Source organism: Miniopterus natalensis, chromosome 7 (genome assembly GCF_054644295.1).
Source record: "Miniopterus natalensis isolate mMinNat1 chromosome 7, mMinNat1.hap1, whole genome shotgun sequence".
Lineage (NCBI taxonomy): Eukaryota > Metazoa > Chordata > Mammalia > Chiroptera > Miniopteridae > Miniopterus > Miniopterus natalensis.
Genome location: NC_142087.1, coordinates 52,929,043 through 52,952,621, shown reverse-complemented (window position 1 = coordinate 52,952,621; position 23,579 = coordinate 52,929,043). Strand labels below are relative to the sequence as shown.

The 23,579-nt window shown below is 49.8% G+C and overlaps 1 protein-coding gene across 1 annotated transcript in view; it reads right to left on the bottom strand.

The window, feature by feature from the left end:
- The window catches only part of MOCOS (molybdenum cofactor sulfurase), a 41,766-nt gene extending 25,043 nt beyond the window's left edge, over nt 1–16,723 (bottom strand). Inside the window, exons 1-6 of the mRNA XM_087819309.1 lie at nt 16,597–16,723; nt 10,404–10,493; nt 7,144–7,210; nt 5,612–6,253; nt 2,478–2,554; nt 875–1,074 (exon numbers count right to left, since the gene is read on the bottom strand). Coding sequence (XP_087675435.1) covers nt 875–1,074; nt 2,478–2,554; nt 5,612–6,253; nt 7,144–7,210; nt 10,404–10,493; nt 16,597–16,723 — 1,203 coding nt within the window. The remainder of the gene's footprint in view (nt 1–874; nt 1,075–2,477; nt 2,555–5,611; nt 6,254–7,143; nt 7,211–10,403; nt 10,494–16,596) is intronic.
- Nucleotides 16,724–23,579: the final 6,856 nt, after the last annotated feature.

Sequence of the window (23,579 nt, the reverse complement as noted above, 5' to 3'; positions counted from 1 at the left end):
CAAAAAACAACTCTGCTCCTTTAGCCTTGGCGAATAGTTCAGTAATATGGAGATAGAGCTGATCATGAAATCTCAGGAGTTCCATCTAGTGATCACCGACTGCCATGTCTGAGTGCTTGGTGTGGCTTTGGACTCTTTAAAGGACAAGGCGGTGACCAGTTTACTCAACTGTTGCAAGAACGCAAGCAGTTCCCAAACGTACAAAACAGTTAGTACTATTTTCATGAGAAAATGGACACAAAGGTTTTACCTGTAGAAACAATTTTATAACCAACCTATCAAATCCTTTGAACTTATAACATTCATGAACTGTGGCAGAAATAAGGACTTTTGTGGTACTAAGAACATTGTTTCCACTTGTCATAAGAAAAAAAAAAGAGAGAGAGTTCTGAGTTGCAAGCAACATGCAAAAAGGTGGTGGAAACAGGCCCATGATTTTATGCGACACTGTGACAGGTTCTCGTGTGCCACTGGGAATACCAAGCTGTCTGTACACAGAATGACCTCTGACATGGTGTTCAGGCTGCAATGCTTTTCTGTCTGCATGACTTTAGGGTGTTTACCTTGCTCGCAGCTCTCAGCTGTCCCTTCCCTCTGCTATCAGAGACTCGGCCTCTCTCTTCCCACTTGAAATTGACTATTTCTGGCTGAATAAAGAGAGCTGAAGAACTAAACAGCCATACTCATTCAAAACTGTGTGTAAGCCACAGTGAAGAGCCTCTTAGGAAGGGCAGTGGCCTCTGCCTGGGCTTCGCCACAGCTACTGCAAAGGTCCAGAGGCACGGCTGCACATTTTAGGGTTGGGGAGGCTGCCGAGTTCCAGGCAAGAGCAATTCTGGTGTGAACAGGTCAGTGAGATGGAAAGGCAACCCACCTGGGAGTAACCAATGATGTTCCCATTGTCATCGAGCACATTAAAATTGATGATTGGGCCCTGAACCTCTGGCGAGCTGAACTCAGAGTCGCTGTAAATCCGCACCACAGGAGCCCCGTTGGGGTACTGGAGAGAGGACAGGGCACTGTAGGTGTACTGAGCCAAGGTAAAGGTGTGCTGCTTTATGTTCTCCATTCCACCTCAAAAACAACGATAAAATATCAAAGAGAATTACTAGCTTTATATAAAACTTACCCACTCATTTTTAAGAAAATCAGATCATTATAGCTGGCAAACTTGGGCCGGAGAGTAATGATTTTAAATACTTGTAAATATTTGGTACTGCCCAAACGATAAAAGTTCAGGCCTCTGATACTAAACAACAGTTTACCATTGCTGAATTTTCCCGTAGGAATTCCGGTCATCCTCTTTTTTATTTTTTACAACATTGCTTAAGCATTTACCACAATCCTTTAAAAAAAAAAAAAGACCATTAAGTTGGAAAAGTCAGGGTTTGTCAATCTGCTTTCAAACGTGCCCCCTAACCCTGTCAGACCCCGTCACTTGTGTTTTGGGTACCATGGTAATATCTCTCCTTGGGAAAGTGTTCCTTTTTCAGTGTCTGTCCTGACTATCTCCTCTTTGTCCTGGGTGATGCCTACTCACCTCCCTGCAGGGCACCTCTCTCTGCCCATGAGTCCTGCCTGCCTCCAGGGTTGGGGTAAGGCGGAGGACCTGCAGGCCCCATTATTATGACTAGAGAAAGAGAGAGGGCTGCCTAACCGCTAAGCCACACCCCTGGTTCACCACAGGGCCATCTCCACATGGATGGCACAAGCAGTGCCACCCAGTTCTTGAAGGTCAGCCTCTAGAAGGAGCACCCAAGGGCACAGCAGGATGGCGGATGCCTGGCTCACCAGATAGAGGTTCTTCCAGTCATGTACCTTTGTGCCAAACCCCATATTATGGAAAGTGGCATCTGTCTGTGTGTCAGCCTGTGGTGAGTACCCCAATCTGCCCACACCCCCTAAATGCTCAGGGTAGGAAAATGTGCATCACTGCAATGGCCAGCAGCAGACACAGTGGCTGGAGGCTCAGGGTTAAGCGTTAGTAGGTCCTGGGTTTAACTCCTAGCCTTCCCAATTACCAGATTCCCTGGCCCCGAGGAAGACACTTAACCTCTCTGAGCACAAGCTCCTCTGTGGATAAAGCAGGCTCGTCACGTAGCTCCCCGTGGGGCTGTAGGGAGGATCCAGCAAGGTAAGAGCTGAGCAAGGTCTCAGGATCTGTAACCATTCCCAGGGCAGGAACCCGGGATGTCTCCTCTGCTTTTGTGAAGCTATTAATGTCCTGATTTGGGATGTCTCTTACCTGTAACAATGTTCTTTTAACTGACAAAAAGAACAAAAGCCTCAGTCTCTTGCTCTTGCCTCAGGAGTCCTTCTGAAGTTCAGAATCTGCTTTAAGTGCATTCGTGGTACAGCTGCTGTGTGCCACTCACACAGACACCCCCCTTCACCCAAACCACGCCCGGGGGCGCTGGGGCTCCCGGGAGCGCATGGGCCACAGGACCAATTCCACACGGATAAAAATATCTGCCTACCTGTGAGGCGCTCTAGGGCATCGAATCCATGTTTGAGCGCTATCACGTCAAGAAACGAGATGGTGCCATCCTCAAACCTGTAAGCAGGGTGAGAGGAGCGAGGTCACGCGGTGGCCCCGTCTCCACGTGCATTTCGGGGGATGCAGTGATCCCAGGCTCAGCCGCAATCTATGAACACCTCCTGTCTGCTGCCTCCTAACTCTGCACACCAGGACCCGCCAGGCTGCCTCTGTCCCTGACCCCCTCCGCAGCTTTCCCCGCGTGGGCGGCAGCAGTAACCGTAACCACCTTGAGACATTAACAAGCAGAGAGAGGCTCTGCTGCCCCCAGGAAGACTTTGGACTTGACAAAACCTCAAGCGCTGTGGGCTCTTGCAATGCTGCACTCGGCCTCAAGAGGGCGCCGCCGCCAGGGCAGCGATCCAGTGTGATCAACCAGCGCAGTGGGATTCTTCCCGACGGTCTGTGATCCCAAAGCCCACAGAACCGCAGGCCTTGGCAAAAATTATGAGCCTCTCAATACAGCAGATGTAGCTCTTCCTGATTATCAAGGCGTTCATATGTAATTTTATAATTATTCACTCAGTCAACCTACTCACCAAATCTTTATTGCACTGAGTGTGGGGCACTGTTCTAGGTGCTAAGGATGCGGCAGAAACACGACAGGCAAAACCCTGCCCTCACGGTGCTCCACTCTCCTGAGGGCACAGAGACAAGGGACAACAAGCAGCAAACACACAGAGAAAAGCCAAATAAGCAACAAGCCAGGTGGCAACAGGTGCATCGAAGATGCATAAGCCAGAGGGCTGGCAGCTGCTCTAGACGAGACGGCCGGGGAGGTCCTGTCCGAGGGAGATCACTTGAGCAGAGACAGAATGGACGTAAGGAAGGGGGAAACCGCTCATTTTCAAACAGGTAAGTTCACAGTTCCAGAGAGAACAGCGTCCCAGGCAGAAGGTGCAGCACACAGCCTGAGCCAGCGGAGCTGGGGCCCGGCACAGCCACCCGAACAGCAAGGAGGCCCACGGGGCCAGGAGGGAGCGGACAAGGTGGAGATACAGTCAGAGGACTGCCACCCTGATGAGATCACAGGGGCTCGAGGGCTCTGGGCAGAGAGGGGTGACAGGATGGAGCCTAGACTTTGATGAGACACCTCTGGCTGCCGCAGAGGCGCTGGGGAAGCTGGGAGACACTGAGGAGGTTTCAGCAAGCGTCAGGATGAAGGATGGTGGTGCCCCAGGTGGTATGGCTCAGTGGTTAGAGTGTTGGCCTGAGGGCTGAAGGGGCCCGGGTTTGTTCCTGGCCAAGGGCACGTACCTTGATTGCAGACTCGATCTCCAGCCCTGGCTGGGGTGCTTACGGGAGGCAACCAGTCTACGTGCCATCAATGTTTTACTCTCTCCCTTCCACTCTCTCTGAAAAATATCCTCAGGTGAGGATTTTTAAAAAGGGTGGTGGCAAAGAGCAGCCAAATGCAAGTTGAAGCTTTCAACGAGAATATTGTGTTCTGTATTTTAATATTCTAGGGATAAGATTTGCTCAAAATATTGCTACTGCAATAATGAATGGTAATTAATAGACATACAGAATTAATTATGAATGAAAAATAGCCCAACCCACCCACACCCTGCCTGGAATGAGCTGCCCGGCTTCTCTCTGCCTTCATGTGCTCTACGGGCGCAATCAAGTTTGGGCTGTCACTGTGTTCTGCCTTTAATTTACACGTTGTGCCTGTCTTTCTTTTCTCACTTACTTACATTACATGCTATCTTACCACACTTGAATTCAAAAGGTTTTACATTAGTGTTCCCGTTTTAGAATTCCCCCCATTTTTTAGAAGCTCTAAATAAGAAAGACATCAAATAGCCTCACAAGGTACTGATGCCAACTCCATCTTGGTGCTTCACCTACGTTAGCTCTAAAGAGTTGTATCCTTTTATAGACCCACTTTTTTTCTTTAAACCTCACCTGAGGACATGCTTATTGATTTTAGAGAGAGGGGAAGGGAGAGAGAGAAACATCGATGTGAGTGAGAAACTTCGATCAGTTGCCTCCCTTACACGGCCCGATCAGGGATCGAACCCCGAACCTGATCAGAAAACAAGCCCACAACCTTTTGGTGTTCAGGATGATGCTCCAGCCAACTGAGCCACACCAGCCAGGGCTAGAGACCCACTTTATAGGAAAAACAGGAGGTGCAGAGATCAAGCCACATGCCCCTGTTCCCACGGCTGGTGTGAGGTGGAGCCAGGATTCACTCCCCAGTGAACCAGCTGTGGGGCCTACACACTTGACCATAACTCTACTGCCAAAGCCACACCCCTCTCTGTAGGACCTCGAGTCTGCACCTGGTTCTGTAGGGGATCTGACCTACCTTCCCATCTAGGCCCCAGGCCTTCTCAGGCACCAGCAAGGTGACCCAACCTGTCCCAACCCCACGGAATCCCCTCCTGTTGGAACCAGCAGAACCCAGAGTCAGCTACCATTTTCGCCCTCTCACATATTAGACCTTACAGGTCCCAGCCATCGCCACTCTGGGAAATTCCCAAACATAACCCACATCCCCTGCCCTAGGGCCAGAGGAAAACATATACCAACAACCCCAGCAGGGGCCTACGCCGCTCGATGCCAAGTAGCTGCCTGCTTTCAAATGTCCCTTGTAACTGACAGCGGGGCTCAGGGAGGCCACTGTTGACAGTGCCCCACAAGCCTGGTGGCCTCTGGTTTAATTGATTCCTCTTATTAACTAGGGCCAAGCTGAGCTGATTCCAGCTGCTAAAAAAACCAGCTATGCTGTCAATGTGTATGCACACTTGTTCAAAATCTTTTAAATCACTTCTTGCCAGCACTCTGTGCAAAGGCCCGGTGGCCCACCCTTCTTGCCCCCTTGAGATCCTTTCACCTCTCTGCTTGCAGCCCTCACCGGCAGGCCCTAATCCTCCCACAGCGGTGAAGGAGCCCACAAAGAGGAGCAGAGTTCACTGAGCCTCCACCTCTGCCTCCCACATCTGTCCCTGCCAGTGGCAGACAACTCCCCTGACCCCAATGGCTCGGCCTCGTCCCCTGCACAATCCTACAGGCGGCACAGGCCAGACTTGCTGAACTCCGCCCAAGCGACTCCCACGGGGAGGTTACCTTTCTGCCACTGACTGTCTCGGGACATAGAAGTCTTCTCCTGCCAGGTACGCAGCAGCCGTGCCTCCTCCAAAGTAGGTTTTCCTCAGCAAAGGAGCCATACGATTATGCACCAGCAGGGCCCCCAGGCCGGTGGGGAAGCCAAAGATCTTATAGAAGGAGAGGGGAATGAAATCGGCCTGGTGAACCGACAGGTCCAAAGGTGAGGTGCTCACGTAGGAGGCCGCATCCAGCAGCACGAACCACTGCCCAGGAGCGCTCACGGGGCACCTCTGCCCAGACTTGACCTCTCCTATCCAGGGCAGAGGGTATCTGGTTCCAGAAAAGTTACTCTGAGCTGGGTAACAGAAGAGATGCGGCAGCTGGCACTCGGGGTTGCTGGTGCCAGCATCCCATTTCTCCGCCAACCACATATCCTCCGGCCGGACCGGGATGGAAATGACGCCCATGGCTGTGGCGACCGTCCTCATGCCCACCACAGAGGTGTGGCTGTCAGTGAGGTAACAGAACAGGCTCCCGCTGCTCTCCGGACCCCGGGGCGCCCACGGGAAGGCCTCTGCCACCAGTTTAAGAGCAGCCGTGCTCCCAGCCGTGAAAATCACACTGTAGTCATCTGGGGAGACGTGGAAATGTGCCAGAATCCTGGAAGAAGCACAGCATCGCGGCAGCGGCTTAGTCTCATCCACTGTTCGGTGTTTGGAATTAGTTGCATTTCTACTAAATAGGACATCTCTCTACCTTAATAGCTAGAAAAAAACCCAGATAGGCTCTGCCATCACTGTGAAGTTAGGGCAGGTACAGAGCAGGTGTGGGAAGAGATGACAAATAGATTCAAGCCGGCAAAATCACCTTGCCTCCCAAATCCCCACCCCACTGGACAAGACAAAAATCCACAATTAGCTTCGCCTTAGTTGAAAACACCCCCTACCTTGGTCTACTATCTGGCTCTATCATAAGTTTTACGTCCTCAACTGGTTTCACAATGCTTTAAATTTGGCAACCCAGTATCCCTTTCAAATTGGAAATAACTTGAAATTGTATCAATTTAAGTAACTTTAGGTACCACTTGGAAATGATTTACCAAAAACTAATTATTACATGTGGGAAAATATAAAAAGCTGTTTAATATGCAAATATTAGTAAAAGGGGGGGATGAATAAAACAAGATGTCTAATGAAACATGAAAAGAAAAACCAAAGAAAGTGTTTTTATTCTCTCTAGAAACAAGACTTAGGACCTGGGTCACTCTCTATCGCTCTGGTCCCCAGGAGCTACGGCACCAACCTGGAGCCGCACAGCGGCGCACACCTCAGAGCTGCCCACCCTGTGCTCCTGGCCGGCCCCGCTCAGCACCCGCTCACTCTCACCTTCCCATCCTCTGACCCTGATCTTTATCACTGTGTGTGTGGCTGTTTAACTGAATGTGATCTTTCTGAAGACAATTCAGAACCTTTGTGGGATGCAGGCAGGTGGTAGGAAGGAAGCCCATACAGCCGGGAGTGCCCGCTCAGGATGGCGTCCCTGCCACTCACCTGTAGCGCACCTGCTCCACGGTGTCGTGGGTGAGCTTGCTGCTGATGTTCTGGCTGTGAGGATTACCTGGCAGGTTACAAAGACAAAGCCATCAAGTAACTCACTACTTATGGTCTCTCCTTTGCTGTTCCTCAAAAACCCTCTCCCTCAGTTTCTCAAAAAGATAAGCATAGGAATCCAATGAACAACATAGACCCAGAGGCATGGGTGCATGAACAGAATAACAGATCTCACTGGGGAGCGGGCTGGAGGGGAAAGGGAAGAGATTAACCAAAGAACATATATATCCATATATGCATAACCCATGTTCACAGACAGTGAGGGGAAGGCCTGCGGTGGGGCAGGCCTGGATGGAGGGGGGGAAAACAGGGGAAATAGGGGACATCTGTAATACTGTCAATGATAAAAAAGTTAAGCATAAAACTATCATATATGACCCAGAGATTCCGCTCCTATACACTCAAGAGAAATGGAAACAAGTCCACACAAAAATTCACACACATGAATGTTCACAGCAGCTCTATTTGTAAAGCTAAATTCAGGGAACATAAATGCCCATCCACTGGTGAACAGATAGATAAAATGTAACATATCCACGCAATGGAAAATTATCTGGCAATAAAAAGGAACAAACTACTGGCTATGTCATGCATGAACCTCAAAAGCACGCTAAGTGAAAGATGCCAGACACAGAGATCACATACTGTATGATTCCATTTACATAAAATGTCCAGCAAAGGTGATCATATAGAGACACAGAAAGTAGTAGATCAGTGGTTGCCTGGGTGAGGGTGAGGGTGAGGGTGAGGGTGAGGGTGAGGGTGAGGGTGAGGGTGAGGGTGAGGGTGAGGGTGAGGGTGAGGGTGAGGGTGAGGGTAAAGGTGAGGGAATGGAAGGGGCAGGTTGAGGGGTTAGGGGAGCAACAAAGATCAACTGTGAATGGGCATCAGAGATCTTATTGAGGGAATGAAAATATTCTAAACGATTTATAGTGATGCTAGAAATCATTGACTTGTACACTTGAAATAGGTGAGTTTTAGGGCTTGGTCACCAGCAAGAAAGCTGTTAAACTAAGCAAAAAAAAAAACCCTCTCATCAATAGTAAAACAAGGCGGGATCTAGGAAGAGCATATGGAGCTGGAAGTCAACTCAGGGGCTGCCAGGCCAATGCAAGAACCTTTTCTATAAGTTTCCCAGCAGGTGGCCAGCCCGGTCCTGTTTGTTAACTCCAGGGAGCCAGGTCCACACCTCAGGAGGCTGTGCTGTCCCCTAACCATGAGACAGAGCCATGCACACCACATAACCTAAGGCCCCGTCTGTTGCCCTGTGCTCACACCCCTGCTACTGGCACTGTTTCTGCAGAAACACATATGTCTCCTCCTCCAAATGCGTGAAGGGGGCCATCATGACTCCCCTTAGCCACCCATTCTCATGGCTAAAGACTCTCTCAACTTCACCTTTCCTTTGTCAACTTCTAGTTTTTCTCCCCCATCCTGGTGTGCCCCCTGTGTGTGTCCCAGAGTATCATTATATCCCTCAAAACATTGGCCCAAGATATGAACATGGGCCTATCGAAGGACCTGCCCTACAGGGACCGGTCACCCCCATTTCTCAGACACAGGACCACATGTACATGCTAAGGCAAATCTTGGGACTTTCTGTTTTAGGGTCTTTGTTTTTGTTTTCTCAAACCACACTAGATGTTTAGCCATTGAAACTACCAATGTTCCTTTTCTATATCAGCTAGTAACCTGTGGGACTTGGAATTTACCCAGGTTGCCTTTCATCCCCTTGGTTTTTAGCCCCATATCATTGGGAACACCTGCAGTCTCAATTTAGTCATCTCTCAGGTCAGCACCTTTCCCACAGTTACGACTCTTGCAAAGGTTTAGGACATAGAATTGCAGATCTCTTTGAAAATCATGGATTAAAGTCAAGATAAAGTCCCTCATGGGCATATTCCCTAGAGACTGTTTCCCAGATGTAAATATTTGCTGGCTCCCAAAGCCTTAGTGTGGCAGGACAAGACTGTCATGAACTGAGGCAGTCTGCTGGGAACTAAGGGCTTGCACTATGGAGCCAGGCTGTCTAGAGACTCAGCTCCCCCAACAGCCCCAGCTCCAGCTCGTCCTGACTATGTGGCCTCGGTAGTTACTGCCCTCTCTGGGGCCCGTTTCCTCACTTGGACAGCAGGAGTGATAACAGAACCTGTACCTTAGCTTGTCGTGAGGATGGAGAGATAATACAGATGAAGCATTTGGGATAGTACTTTAAGTACAATGAGTGTTCGGTACAGGTTATTATCATTTATTACTATTATCATTACCACTGTTACATCTGCTACTACTGTTATTTCAAACTCCCTTTCCAAAGTTAAGTCCTGGTCACATTATGCTTCTGATTAACACCTTCAGTGACTGAGAATTGTTTCTAGTCTAAAGATCAAACTCTACAGAGCACCTATAAGGTATCTCCCTACCTCTCCATTCATACCTCCACTCCTCTCCACCCCTCCGTGTTCCTGGGCTGGTTCCTGAAACCACATCAGGGTCCTGGCTCATGCTGTTCCCTCTGCCTGAAATGTCCTTCTCCTGACTCTTTTCCGAGTGAATTCCTGCTTGTCCTCCAGCATGGAGCCCACCCCTAGGAAATTTCCCTGACACTCACACTGCCAACCCACTGTCACTCTGCAGATCCAGACCCCACAGCACCAGAGGCCTTTTGTTCACAGCCCTTCACACAGCTGATACTTTACATTTATTTGGAGATGACTGGATTAAGGTCTTTCCTTGACTAGACCAGAGTCCAAGAAGGCAGAGAGTGGTTACCTTGTTCCCATTTGCATGATGCCCTGGACATCAGAGTGGCTGACAATTATTTATGGAATGAATGAATGAATGAATGAATGAATGAATGAATGAATGTTCCTCCTGTTGTCCCACTTCTTGCACAGTGACAGTCCCACAGGGTCATCACACCACCAAATAAAGAACCTTGTGGCTCTGTGCCTTTCTTGACACTGACCCCTTCTTCTGGAAGTGACACATGTGTCCCTGAGCCAGTTCTCCCATCCCAGCAGCACGTGTGTTATAGGGAATGACATGTTTGCCTGATCCCCTCTTCACCATGCTTATTCAGCTTTGGGTGCTCAGCTCAGTCCCAGTCTATTAACCCAACATTTATTAATCAGAGATATATCAGCTGACTGTAGTTGGCTAATGTCCGATGCAAAAATCAGTTATGGTGTGTTTTTCTTTACCATAAACATTCTCCATGAGATCATGAGTGAAGCTTGTGAGCTGGCTCTGGGGGACCAGGGTGGCTCCTGCATGGTCAAGATAGACAGTTCCTGAAAGAAAGCACAAAATAAAGCTGTGGTTATTTTTCAGAGGTTTCCCATTCATTTTACCTAGATCTGGTTTGTATGAGCTTGAGCAGTGCCCATTGGATGTGTTTGGACATAACATCAGGCCACTCATATCTCCCAGCCTCCCGATATGCCCTTCCCAATCCCCACAGACATGAGCAATGGAAGAACTGCTCTTTCAACATTTAATGACCTTAGAGCCCTGAGAGAGCTTTCCTGATTAACCAGCTCTCTTATGAAACTGGAAGAGCATTTCACACGAAGGAGGAGCCCAACAGATGGATGTGATTAAAGAGGGTAAAACTAGTTCACCGTGTGATTCACACCCACTTCTGGGGTTTATGTGCAGCTTCCCTGGCCGGCAGGCAAGCCCTGACTCTGCTTTCCCATAGTGAATTCTACATCCCTCTGAAGCTTGGAGAGCTTCAGAGAATACTAATAATTTAAATAATCTTTCCAGCCTCTCTCACAAACAGAGAACGGCAAATTTAGACGAGAGGATGATATTGAGTTTACCCATCAGATCAAAAGATTGGATAATTCACTGCGTGGGTGAGGGTGTGGGGAAACAGGCCCACTGGTACATGGCTGGTAGGAAGGCAAATTGGTACAACTTCTTTATGGACAGCAATTTGGCAATATTGGTAACCCTTTAAAATGCAAACTCTCTCTGACTTAGCAATTATTCTTCTAGGAATTGATCTTATAAATAACCGTGCTTTTGTGAAATGGGTTGTCTATGAGGATATTCAATGCAGCATTGTCTGCCATAGCCAAAAAACAGAAATGACTTAAATGTTCATCACCATGTATTTAAAATAGAGAATTATTGCACACCCATCTGGTACTTTAAAAGTACTAATATGGAACAAACTCTGAAATACATTTTCAAGAATATATAATGTAAATAGATTCATTCATTCTTTCATTCACTTTACAAATGTTTTTGTTCTGTACAGGATGAGTTTGGATTGTTTCATAAGAGCTTTTTTGAGATATAACTCACACACCATAAAACTTACCCATTTAAAGCATACAATTTAGTGGTTTTAGTATATTCATAAAGTTGTGCAACCATCACAACTAATTTTAGAACATTCTCATTCATCCAGATACATATTACCAAGCATTCCCAATCCACCCAGTTCCAGCCATGGCAACCACTAATCTACTTTCTGTCTCTGTATTTGCCTATTCTGGACATCTCATATAAATAAAATCATACATGTTGCCTTTTGTGTCTGGCTTCTTTCACTTAGCATAATATTTTCCAGGTGCATTCATATTGTAGCCAGTAACAGGACTCCATTCCTTTTTATGACTGAACAGTATCCCATTGTATGAATATACCACTTTCTGTTTATCCATTCAGCTGCCGATGAACATTTGGGTTGTTTCCATTTCTTTCTCTATTATAAATAATGCTACTATGAATATTTGTGCACAACTTTTCTCCCATTCAGTGGGTTGTCCTTTCACTTTCTTGATAGTATCCATTGAAGCATTATCGTTTTAATTTTGATAAAGTCCAATTTGTCTATTTTTGTGGTTATTGTTGCTTGTATTTTTGTAAGAAACCATTGCCTAATCCAAGGTCCTGATGATTTATGGGTATGCTTCTTTCTAAGAGTTTCATACTTTTTAAATCTAATTTTTAGGTCTTTGATTCATTTTGAGTTAAATTTTAAATACAGTATGAGGTAGGGATACAACTTCATTCTTTTGCATATGAATATCAAGTTGTTCCAACACCACTGTTGAACAGGGGCTATTCTTTCCCCTGTTAAATAGTCTTGGCATCTGGTTGAAAAAAAATTGGCCATAGATGTATGGGTTTATTTCTGGATTTACAGTTCTGCTCCATTGGGCTGTGTGTCTATCCTTATGCTAATACCACATGATCTTGATTACTGATACATTTTATAAACTTCACTTACTTTACTTTTATGAAAAGTGTGAGTCCTTCAACTTGGTCCTTTTCTAAGATGCCCTTGGCTATTCTGGGTCTCTTGAATGCCTATATAAATTTTAGAATCAATTTATCAATTTTTGCAAAAAAGTACCTGGGATTTTGATAGGAATTTCATTGAATCTGGAGGCCAGTGGGGAGCACTGCCATCGTAACAATAAGTTTTCCAATCCATGAATATTGTATGTCTTTTCATTTATTTAGGACTTTTTTATTTCTTTCAATAATGTCTTATAGTTTTCAGTGTATAAGTCCTGGACTTCTTTTAATAAATTTATTCCTGGGCATTTTATTCTTTTTGATGCTTTCATTTATTTCATTTTCATAGTGTTCATTGGTAGTGTATAGAAATTGAAATGTTTGTTTATTGATTTTTGTATTCTACAACCTTGCTGAACTTACTTTTTAAACATTTTTTTAAAATATGTCTTTATTAATTTCAGAGAAAGGGAGAAGGAGAGAGAGAGAAACATCAATGATGAGTCATTGATCAGCTGCCTCCTGCACGCCCCCGCTGGGGGATCCAGCCCACAACCTGGGCATGTGCCCTGACCGGGAATCGAACCGCCATCTCCCAGATCCTAGGTTGGTGCTCAACCACTGAGCCACACCGGCCTGGCTGAACTTGCTTTTTAATTCTAGTAGTTTTGTTTGTGGATTCTTTAGCATTTTCTACACACAAGATTATGTTATCAGCAAGTAGAGATGTTTTACTCCTTCCTTTCCAACCTGGGTGCCTTTTAGTTCATTTTCTTGCCCAACTGTCCTGGCTAGAACCTCTAGTGCAATGTTGAATAAAAGTGGTGAGAACAGACCCCCTTGTCTTGTTCCTGATCTTAGTTAGGGGTAAAGCTTTCGGTCTTTCACCATTAAGTATGATGTTAACTGTGTTTATCTATTTGTAGATGGCCTTCATCAGGTTGATTAAGCTACCTTTTATTCCTATTTCATTGTATGTTTTTACCATGTAAATGTATTATCTAATCTAGAAAATTATTGTTAAAATAATGTTCTCTTTTACTGAGGATTCAGAAATACAAAGTTACATAACCAAAAGAAAGGCTTTTGTTCACCCAGGCATTGGGAGAAATGCTCTTGTGAGGCCCCAGTGCATGTGTAAAACCTGAGGGACTGCCGGAGGCGACACACACTTTGCCCACAGACTTCTGCAGGGCCAGGAAGCCATTTGGGAGAAGGCTACATTAGCCTTTGGTCCAGAACCTCATGTTGCAAAACAAGGCAGCCATACTAAATCAACTAGAGATCTGATCTTAGCAGAGTGTCAGCCAGCACATTGGTTAACAGTATAGAATCCAAGTCAAAAAACCTGAATTGAATCCTACTAGCAATTCTGGGTCCCTGTTCCTTTATCTGCAAATGGGATGAAAGTTGGTATATGACAGTGCCCAGTCCAGTGCCTGGCACTGGACATTCCACAGGGTTCAGCTGTTATTAGAAGTAGGCAAATTACCCCAAACCAACTGGCATTAGGTCTTCAAGTAAGGAAATGTCAGTGTCTCCTCTGGGTCACGCTGCTTCAGTTCTCAGTTCCACTCAGGTTGACCGGCCATCAACTAGTACCCTGAAGCTTCAAGAACCACTTGAATCACACCTGTATATTCAATATGCTTCCTTCACCAAGACAAAGAAATTCCCATCCAATGGATTAGGCAAAATACTTCAGACTTAAAGGTTAAACGCTTAATTATCCAGAACTACCATTTCTCAACCCTGCAGAAAACCTACGGGGGCGGGGGAAGGGAGAGGAAGTAAAGGTTATATTATTTTGGTTGGCTGGTTGGTTTGTCTCTCCTGCCCTATGAGGAAAAACAAAGTGGATACGTTCCAAGACTCCTAGCGGTAGGGGGGGTAAGCTTAGTCCACGAACGTCTACTTCAACCGTAATGCAGAGAAAATGCTGGGAACTTGCGCCAAACAGATAAATAAGGGTGCGCACAGCACTACCACCGGTTCAGACCGTCCCCGGCTTACGATGGTTTGACTTAACGATTTTTTGACACTATGATGGTGTGAAAGCGATATATATATGTTCAGCAGAAACCATACTCCGAGTTTGGCATTTTGATCTTTTTCTGGTCTGTTGCTATGCAGTACGACCTTCTCTTGCAATACCGGGTGGTGGCAGCGAGCCGCGGCTCTCAGACAGCCATGGCATCCCGAGGGTGAACAACGGATGCCAGGCTGTAGGTCAGTGCAAGTGCTCTGAGCACGTTTAAGGTGGACTGGGCTAAGTTATGCTGTTCGGTAGGTGATTTTCGACTTATGATATTTTCAATTTATGATGGGTTTATTCAGATGTAACCCCGTCGTAAGGGGGGGGGGAGCATCTGTACAGTAGATGTCAAAGGGGCTCTGAAGCCCAGCCTGAAATCCTGGCCATCACATCTAAATTATACATTTGAAGGGAAAGGCGCTATTCTTTAAAGGACAAGAGTGAAACAAGAAGGCGCCCAGGGAACACAGCTCTACTTTCCCAGGGTGGTGTTGAGGGACCAGAGCTGGAGGGGATTAGGGGATTAAAGTGCTAAAATAATTCCTGACTGAATGATTACAGCCTCTGGGACTTGCATCAAAAGAATGGGAAGCTTACCTCCCTCCCTCTGCACCTGCCAGTGTGCATTGTACCAGTCAGTTTGGCTCAGTGGTTAGAGCATCGGCCCCAGGACTGAAGGGTCTCAGATTTGATTCTGGCCAAGAGAATGTACCTCAGTTGCAGGTTCTATCCCCTGCCCCTCAGGGGCTCGTGTGGGAGGCAGCCAATGTATGTGTCTCTCTCACATGGGTGTCTCTCTCTCCCCCCTCCCCTTCCACTCTCTCTGAAAAGCAATGGAATAAAATATCCTCAGGTGAGGATTTAAAAAAACAAAAAAACAAACAACATTCAGAGACAGAATGTGGAAGCAGAGGGACAAGGGGCTGTCTCCCGCAGGTGAATGTGCCACTGTCAAGGATGGGCAGGCGGAAGAGCAGGCAGGCCAGAAGGTCCCGCCTTCCTCCTGCTTAACTACACTGAGGGGACACACAAGGAGGAGGCCACAGCCCTCAGAGCCCCAAAGGGGGAAAGAGTCACTAAGTGAAACATGAGGAAATGACCCAAAGAGCTGGAATCAGCTGCCTGATTAATGGTTGCTGTTCTGCCACGAGCAAGGAGCCAGCCACCAATTCTTCATCAAGACAATAAATACACCTCAAATCCCGGTGCAGGCCCACGACCTGCCACTTAACCTGAGGACCGTGGGTCCCTGCTCCTGGCTCGCTGGGTTCTTAAGGCTGGAGGAGACCCTCACCCAAGGTCTCTGGCAAAAGGGTCAGTCCTACCCTGCGCGGGGCGGGGTGGGGCGGGGGCTCCCCTCTTGCAGTGATGGGCTGGGAACAGCCACGGGGCCAGCTCGAGATGGTTCCACATTTAACCAGCCTGTTCCACCTTTCGGAACTCAAAGGCACGATGCGATCCCCGTCCTCACGTCCAACTGACAGGCTCGCCTTGTACTCAACGCTCAGATTTTACCGTTTGCTAATTCTGCAAGTCCCCCAGCGAGCTAGAGTTCAAAGGCATTGTTCTGAGACGAGAAAAGGGAGGTTTCGGAAATAAAAGCTGCCTGTGAGCCGTCTCAGCGGACTGGAGCGCAGCCTCGGGGAGCGGGGGCCCTGCCCGCGGCCTTAGCCGGGGTCCCCGGGGGCGCACTGGCCGCCGCGCGCCGCTCCTGCGCCCCAGCAGCCTCCGAGCAGCCCCGGGCCCTGGGCGTCCTGCCTGTTGCCAGCCCGGTTCCAGCTGGACTTTGAGAGCCGTCAGTCTCGACGGCAGAATTATAAGCCCCGTTCGCCGAGGATGGGGACGGGTGTAAAGATCTCGGTTCGTCGGGTCCCACCGGGAAGTCTAAGGAGCGAGAGGAGCGAGAAGCCTTGGGGCTGCAGGTGGGACCTCGGGGAGCCGCGGCCACGAAGCGCACGCGTGGACACGTCCCTGCAGACCTTTCCATTCAAAACGCTCCCCAGACGAGGTGACGCCGCTCCCGCCGGGAGCAGAAGGCGGCTCGGAAACCGCGTGGCCCCCGCGCCGCCCCGCCAGCCCCGCCGGTGCCCCGCCGGCCTCACCTGCCAGGCGGCCGAACTCTCGCGCCCGCAGCTCGCGCAGGCGGCGCGGCCCGTAGCCGTAGGTGAGCGGCTGCGAACTCGAGGCTCGGAACCGCTCGAAGGCCAGCAGCTCGGCCCCGCCGGCCATGGCCCCGGCCTGCCCGCCGCGCGTCCCCGCCGCCCGGCCCGGGGAGCCCGCCCGCGAGGGCCCCGCCCCGCCCCGCCCCGCCCCGCCCGCGCCGGGTCCGCGGCCGAGGGGCGGCGCGTCGGGCCGGGCGGCGCTGACTCACGGACTTTCGCTTCTTTCCTGCCCTTTTCCCATCTGGGCGCCGGGGCGGGGAGAGCCCGTTCTCGTCGTCCTTGGAACAGCGCCCGAGGAGCCCCCGGGGGCGCCCGGACACCGGCGATGCTGAAGTTCTCCTTTACCTGCGGGCGCTCGGGAGGCTGGGAAAGAAGCAACAAACGGCATTCTCCTGCTCCGCATCCCCCGGCCCCGCTCCCCGCGCGACCCTCCCGGGACCCTCCCTCTCCAAGACTGGACCCGGGGCGCGGCGCGGGGCGCTCCGCACAGGGGCTGCGCTCGCCGGCCCCGGTCCTGCGGCCGAGCAGGGGGTGGAAGGGGAAGGAGACGGGTTCTCGGGGCCGGTGAACCGCGTCTCGGCGGCCGCGCACCGTCGGACCCCGCGGCGGGGGGGCGGCCCGGCGGGAGCGCGGGTCCTGCTCCCGCCGGCGGACGCCCGGGCAGAGCGGCTCCGTCCCGCGCTCCGCGGCCAGGTGGGAGGCGCGGGCCAAGCCCACTTTCGGGAAGCGCTGGGCCGCGCTCCGGGGCGGGCGCGCAGGTGCGGGAAATGGGGCCCAGGTATAAAGGGGGCGCCTCAGGAACCCCCCTAGGCGAGGGGCCCGCCTTGGGAGTGGAGGAAAGGAGACCAGGCGCTGCGGGGCCTGGAGAGGCGCACGGTGTGGAAACGAGTGGGGGGAGCGGGGCAACGAGCTGGAGTCCGAAGTGAGGGATTCAGGTGGGGGCCGGGTGGGGGGACCCACGGTGGGGGCTCAGGAGTGTACCGCTAGTTCTGGAAACACCCCGGCGGGACGAGGCGGGAAGGGCGCCGTGTCAAACCCGCACCGCGCGCGCCGCCGCCAGGCCCGCGGTGCCCCGTGTGCGGGCGGCGGGGCGGCGGGAAGGGCGACGGGAGGGCGCGCGGCGGGCTCCGGGCCTCTGCCGGTGCAGACGGTGCCCCGCGGGCCTCCAGCGGGGGGCATCAGGAGGCCGCCGACTGATGACTTTTATCTCTCACCCATGTTTCTCTCTCTCTTCTTTCCTCTCTAAAAAAAAAAAAAACAATAAAATCTTCCCCCTTCCAAAAAAAAGAGTGTCTGGAGGGTTCTGCCATCCTGTGGCCCATCGTGAGAGCCTTGGAGGGCTGCGCACAGCCCTGCCACTCCCGGCCTAGCTCCCCATCCCTCACACCAGGTCGGAAAAAGGGCGCCTTGGGGGCTGCGGCACTGGAGCTGGCGCCCAGGCGCCCCAGGGCCTCTGTAGCCTCTGCCGACAGGCTGTCCCAGCTTCTCTTGCCCGCCGCCTAGTCCCCAGGCCCTTCCTCGGCAGGGTCTCCGCCCATCCCACCCCTTCTGGACGCCTTCTGACCGAGCTTTGAGCCTTGGGCTCTGATGCCATCTTGCCCTGTCCACTGCACTTCCTCCTGCAAATGTGACTTGGGGCAACAATAATAACAAGCTGGAGTTACAGAGCCCTCCCCGTGTACCAGGCACCGCGCTGGGGCCATGTGCACTCTTACCTGTACTAATGATTCACCGATTAAATAAGCAGATATGTGGGGTGGCTCTGAAGCCGAGGCACAGAGAGAGAGAATAACTTGCTCAGTGGCACACAGAAGAAAATGGACAAGCTAGTACCTGGAAAGTCAGTCTTCAGAGCCCAGCCAGGTGTGTTCGGCAGCCTCTGGGGTGCCACTGTGGTTCTCAGGGCCTCAGTTTCTCCATCTCTAAATTGGGAGGGTGGGGGGAGAGCAGTAGCTTCTCCCAACAATGTTACCGTGTGTGCTCCTTACCCCTCATTTTAATGCCCTACTTCCCAGCGAGGGTCTCTTCTAGGTCAGGCTTTCCCGGTATTAACTTGCGTGAAGCACCCAGATGTCTACTAGAACACAGATTCTGATTCTGTAAGTTTGGGGTAAGCCTGAGGTTCTGTGTTTCTAACTAGCCTGGGTGATGTGGACTCTAGGGCCCATGAACTGCCCTAACAGGTCATTATTTCCCTGGGAATGGAAGGAGTACCTCTCCTGGAGGTGTCCTGTGGCCAGGTAACAAATCCCAGATCCACAGGGGTGCTGCTTTACGACAAGCTCGCCTAGTGAACAGTCTGAATGGGCCAAGTCAGAACTCTTTTTTAAAATTTTTTTAAATTGTGCTTAAAATATACATATCATAAAATTCACTAAAAGCACAGAGTCCAGTAGTGTTATGTTAGGTACATCCACATTGTGAAACTGATCTCCAGAACTCCTCATCTTGCGAAACTGAAACCCTGTACCTATTAAATAACAACTCCCCCTTTTCCCCTCCCCTGGCCTTTGGCAGTCACCGCTCTGTTTTCTGTCTCTATGAATTTGGCCTCTCTAGGTACCTCTTATAAGTGGAATCATACTTTATCTTTTTGTAACTGCCTTATTTCACTTGGCATAATGTGTTCTAGGTTCGTCCATGTGGCAGCATGTGGCAGGATGTTTTTCCTTTCCAAGGTGAATAATATTCCATCATATGCATGTACCACATTTTGCTGATCCGTTCATCCACTGACGAACGTTTGGGGGATTACTTCCAGCTTTTGGCTACTGTGAATAATGCCGCCATGGATGTGGGTGTACAGATCTCTCTTTCAGTTCTTTTGGATATATAACCAGAAATGGGATTGCTGGATTCTGTAGTAATTCCATTTTTAATTTTTGTGGAACTGCCATACTGTTTCCCATAGCTGCACCATTTTTACATTCCCAAGCACGATGTACAAGAATATACCAATTGCTCCAAATTCTCACCAACTCTTCCTTTGTTTTTGTTTGATAGTAGCTGTCCTACTGGGTGTGAGGTGGTATCTCATTGTATTTTTTATGTTCATTTCCCTGATGATTAGTGATGTTGAGCATCTTTTCCTGTGCTTACTGGCCATTTGTACATCTTTGGGGAAATGTCTGTCCAAGTTCTTTGCCCATTTTTTCAGCTGGGTTCTTTTTGTTGTTGTTCAGCTGTATGAGTTCCTTATGTATTCTAGATAATAACTCCTCCTCAGATGTATGATTTACACACTCACTCATCCTGTAAGTTGCCTTTTCACCCTGTCAATTGTGTTCTTTGATGACGGTACAAAAAACTCTTGAAGGTCATTAATAATCACTCAGCTACCATTCAGTCAAGGAATATCTTTAAGCCTTTGGCTCTGCCTAGGGCACTGTATGCTCAGAAGGATGCCAACAGCCAGGTAGGGAAATGAACTATTAACATCCAGCCACAAAGCCATGTGGGCTAAGTGCCCTGCCACTGCTTCATGATGCAGGTAAGTATTGCAGCAGAGAGGAAAGGGGCTCCTTCCAACCAGGGAGTCCAGGGAAGGTACCCCAAAGGAGGAAGCCTTTGATCTGGGCCGGAGCAGTGAGCCTGTGAAGAAGGGGAGTAACGGATGTGTGGGGAGACCAGGATCTCAGCCTCTAATTGGCACCGAGATTCTCTGGGCCACTCCTGCCAGAAAGAGCCTGTCAGAAATCGGCTTGCTTGCTCTTACCCTGATTGAAGAGGAACCTCCAGCACCCATCGATGAATGTCTTACATATGTTCATCATTCAGTGAGCTCCAGGGTCCTGCGCTAAAGGACTGGCACTGTCTCGTCTCACCTGGTCCAGCTGCTGGGCCTGGGCTCAGAGGAGCCTGAGCTGGTTCATGCTGAGGTCCCAAGCAACCATCTTCTGCACCCAAAGTTTACAGCTTTGTTGGGGAAACAGCTCTTCAGCTCCTCCTTACATCCTTGCCCTACCTGAGAACCATGAAAACTAAGTGCCCAGGGGCCAAATTGGACAGACAGGAGAAACAGCCTGATTTTCTACTTCAAATCCCTCCCCCTTGGTGAGGCTTTGTCCCTGGGCCTGGTTCCATAGTCACGATGATGTGTCCCCTAGCAATGGGCTCCATTTGAGAACCTCCCTGCACATAAGACATTCATTCATGTGTTCTTCCATTCATTCACTCCCTTGGCATAAGTTCAGTGAGTACGTCTCAGAGTTAGGCTGTGGTGGTCGAGGAAGAAGGTGGGACAGGTTTGGAGCAGGGTTAGAAAGGTTTTACGCCTGGCTAAGGGACTGGAATTTTATTAGGAAGATTGTTAAGCAAGATGGCTTAATGGCCATGGCAGGGCTGGGTGGGGTGGAGAGAAGTCAGGGCACAGAAACTGGCTTCAGCTTCTGGCAACTGTCCAGCCTTGAATCACTGAAGATGAAAACAGGCTTTGTCAGGGGCATTCATTCAGCTTTCACTGGGCAGCTGCTCCCTGCTAGGAACACGGTCGGTGCTGGGAAGACAACAGTGCAGGGGTGATCTGATGGGTCTACAGTCAGGTCACCCCTCCACACTGCAGTGCTGGAGAGGGGGCCTTTCAGCAGAGGCTAAGGGGTGAGAGCCTCTCCCGCCTAGGACTCCAGAGGGTCCTGGAAGAGAAGGTGAGGGAGGAAGGGCAGCACTCATGTGCAAAGGCCGGGAGGTGCAAATGGCTCAGAAAATTCCAGAAGCAGGACCTTCAATGTGGCTGTTCAGGGATGAGGAATGAGGAGGGGAGTGAGGGGAGGGAGGGAGTCAGCCTGCAGTGCAGGAAGATATGGGGGAGGCCAGCAGGACAGTGGCTGCATCAGCATTGTGTCTGACACCCCTGGCAGCACTGATGAGAGGCATGGGTGTGGGGAGGCTGCAGGTGGCACTGCCCACCTGAGACTGGGCAGGAGCCCTGGTGAGGAGCAATGAGGGCCTGATCAGAGCCCAGATGGTGCAGAAGTGATGGAATTCAGGGACAAAAGGGGGGCTGAGGGAGGACTGACTCGGGGTGACTTGTAGCTATTATACTGGGTGACTGGATGGATGCAGGGAGGTAGGGGCTCGGGCATAGGGAGACAATGTGAAGCTCAGTTCAGGATGTCTAAATGGAGATTTGAGCCCCAGGGCTCAGGGTGGACAGTATACAGGGCTGGAGACACAACTCATGGGAGGAGTCATCCCAGGAGCTCTGGCGTGTTCGGGGAGAGGGCAAAGCCCTGGGGAAATGGACATTTAAGGGGCACTTGCCTCCAGGCCACTGATTGGTGAGAAGGTACAGAGGTGGGGAAGAGCCAGAGGAAAGTGCCTCGGCAGTACCTAAGGCTGAAGGACAAACCAGAATATTGAACTTGCTGGCGAGGTGGTTTGCAGTGTTATCTCGGTGGGGATGGAAGCTCCATTATAATGGCCAAGTCTTCAATGGTGAGGGTTAGGGTTTCCCCACTGGCTTAAACCCCCCAGGCCTGGTGACCATGGAGGTAGCTGGGGGCTACAATTGTAATGGATCAAATTTCCTGCCAAGTAGTTGAGATGGGGGTGGGGAGTGTTTCAGAAGAGACTGAATTTGGCTTGGATAATGAAATTAATTTAGTACTTCCTGCTAAAGTGAAATGCATACCTCCCTAATAATGAGAACCTGCTGACCTAGATATTCGGGTACCTGGGAATGGGAAGAGGGCCTGCACAGCAGGAAGTATAAGAGAGCAATAGGGCCGGTTTCTCTCCAAGGCCTGCAGAGCAAAAGCTCTGCTCGGAAAAAAACGTGAGAGGAGTGGAAAGAAAGATCAGGAAACTCCCTCCCCTAGAGTGACAGGAGACCTTTTCTGTGAATAGAAGCTAAAAGGGCAGCTCAGAATCATGACACAGTTGGGAACAAGGCTCCATTATATCTAAACCCATAATGTTCAAAACAGCAAAACCCCACCAGGACTAGGCACAAGAGAGGTGGGTGGACCCAGAGCAGGGATCTTCCTGAGGCTGTTTTTCTGGGGGATCAGCTTCTCCCTGTGCTCATTCAGGGCAAGGCCCACTGGTCTGGCCACCCCCTTCTTGTTCCCTCCCATGTTGACTCCTTCCTCCTGCTCTTGGCCCCCTGCCCCTTTATGCCACCAAGATAGGGAAAGAACCGACAATTATTCATTTCCTGACCGGTGGATTACACTGGAAAGTGCTTCCTCCTCTAGCCAACCATCTATGTTGTCAAACTTATCCTTGATTTCACCTTGATTTGAGAATACACTGCCAGATGCTCTGAACAAGAAAGCAAATCTAATGCCCAGATGTTTAGACTTCAGGGGGCTTGTATAGTGGGCATTCATGGGGTTGCCTGTCCCTGGTTTTACTTTGGAAAAAACACCCTGAGTAGAGCAGCCATGTGGTCCTAATGGGCCCCACCCTGCCTCTAGCTCCAGAATAGTAATCTCATGGCTCTTGCTACATCAGATGGGCACTCAATGTGTGGTTTTCTCCTGCCCACTATGATTAGTTCAGGATGTCCAAGTCAGAGTAAAGTTAGAGACTTTAATGTTTAAAGGTTTAGCTCTTTGATATGAGCAAGGAAATCTGCCACCTCATCGATGACGGAGGGCAGCCTTAGAAGAAAGCTGACACATGGGAAGGACAGAGCTGACAGAATTAGACAAAGAGAAATCATGCCTTGATCAAAGTGTACCTGAACTTTGTCCTACCACTGGATACTTTTCAGTTATGTGAGCCAGGAATTCCCTACCTCATTTTGAGACAAATTTTCTCACCACAAAAAGCATCTAATCAACACAGCTTAGGATATACATAAATAAAAGATAGGAATGACAAATGCCACAAAAGAAAATGAGAATACTATGGAATTCAGAGAAAGGAAAGAATAATTGAAAGAGGGATTAATAAAAGCACTATGGAGGCAACATGAGCTG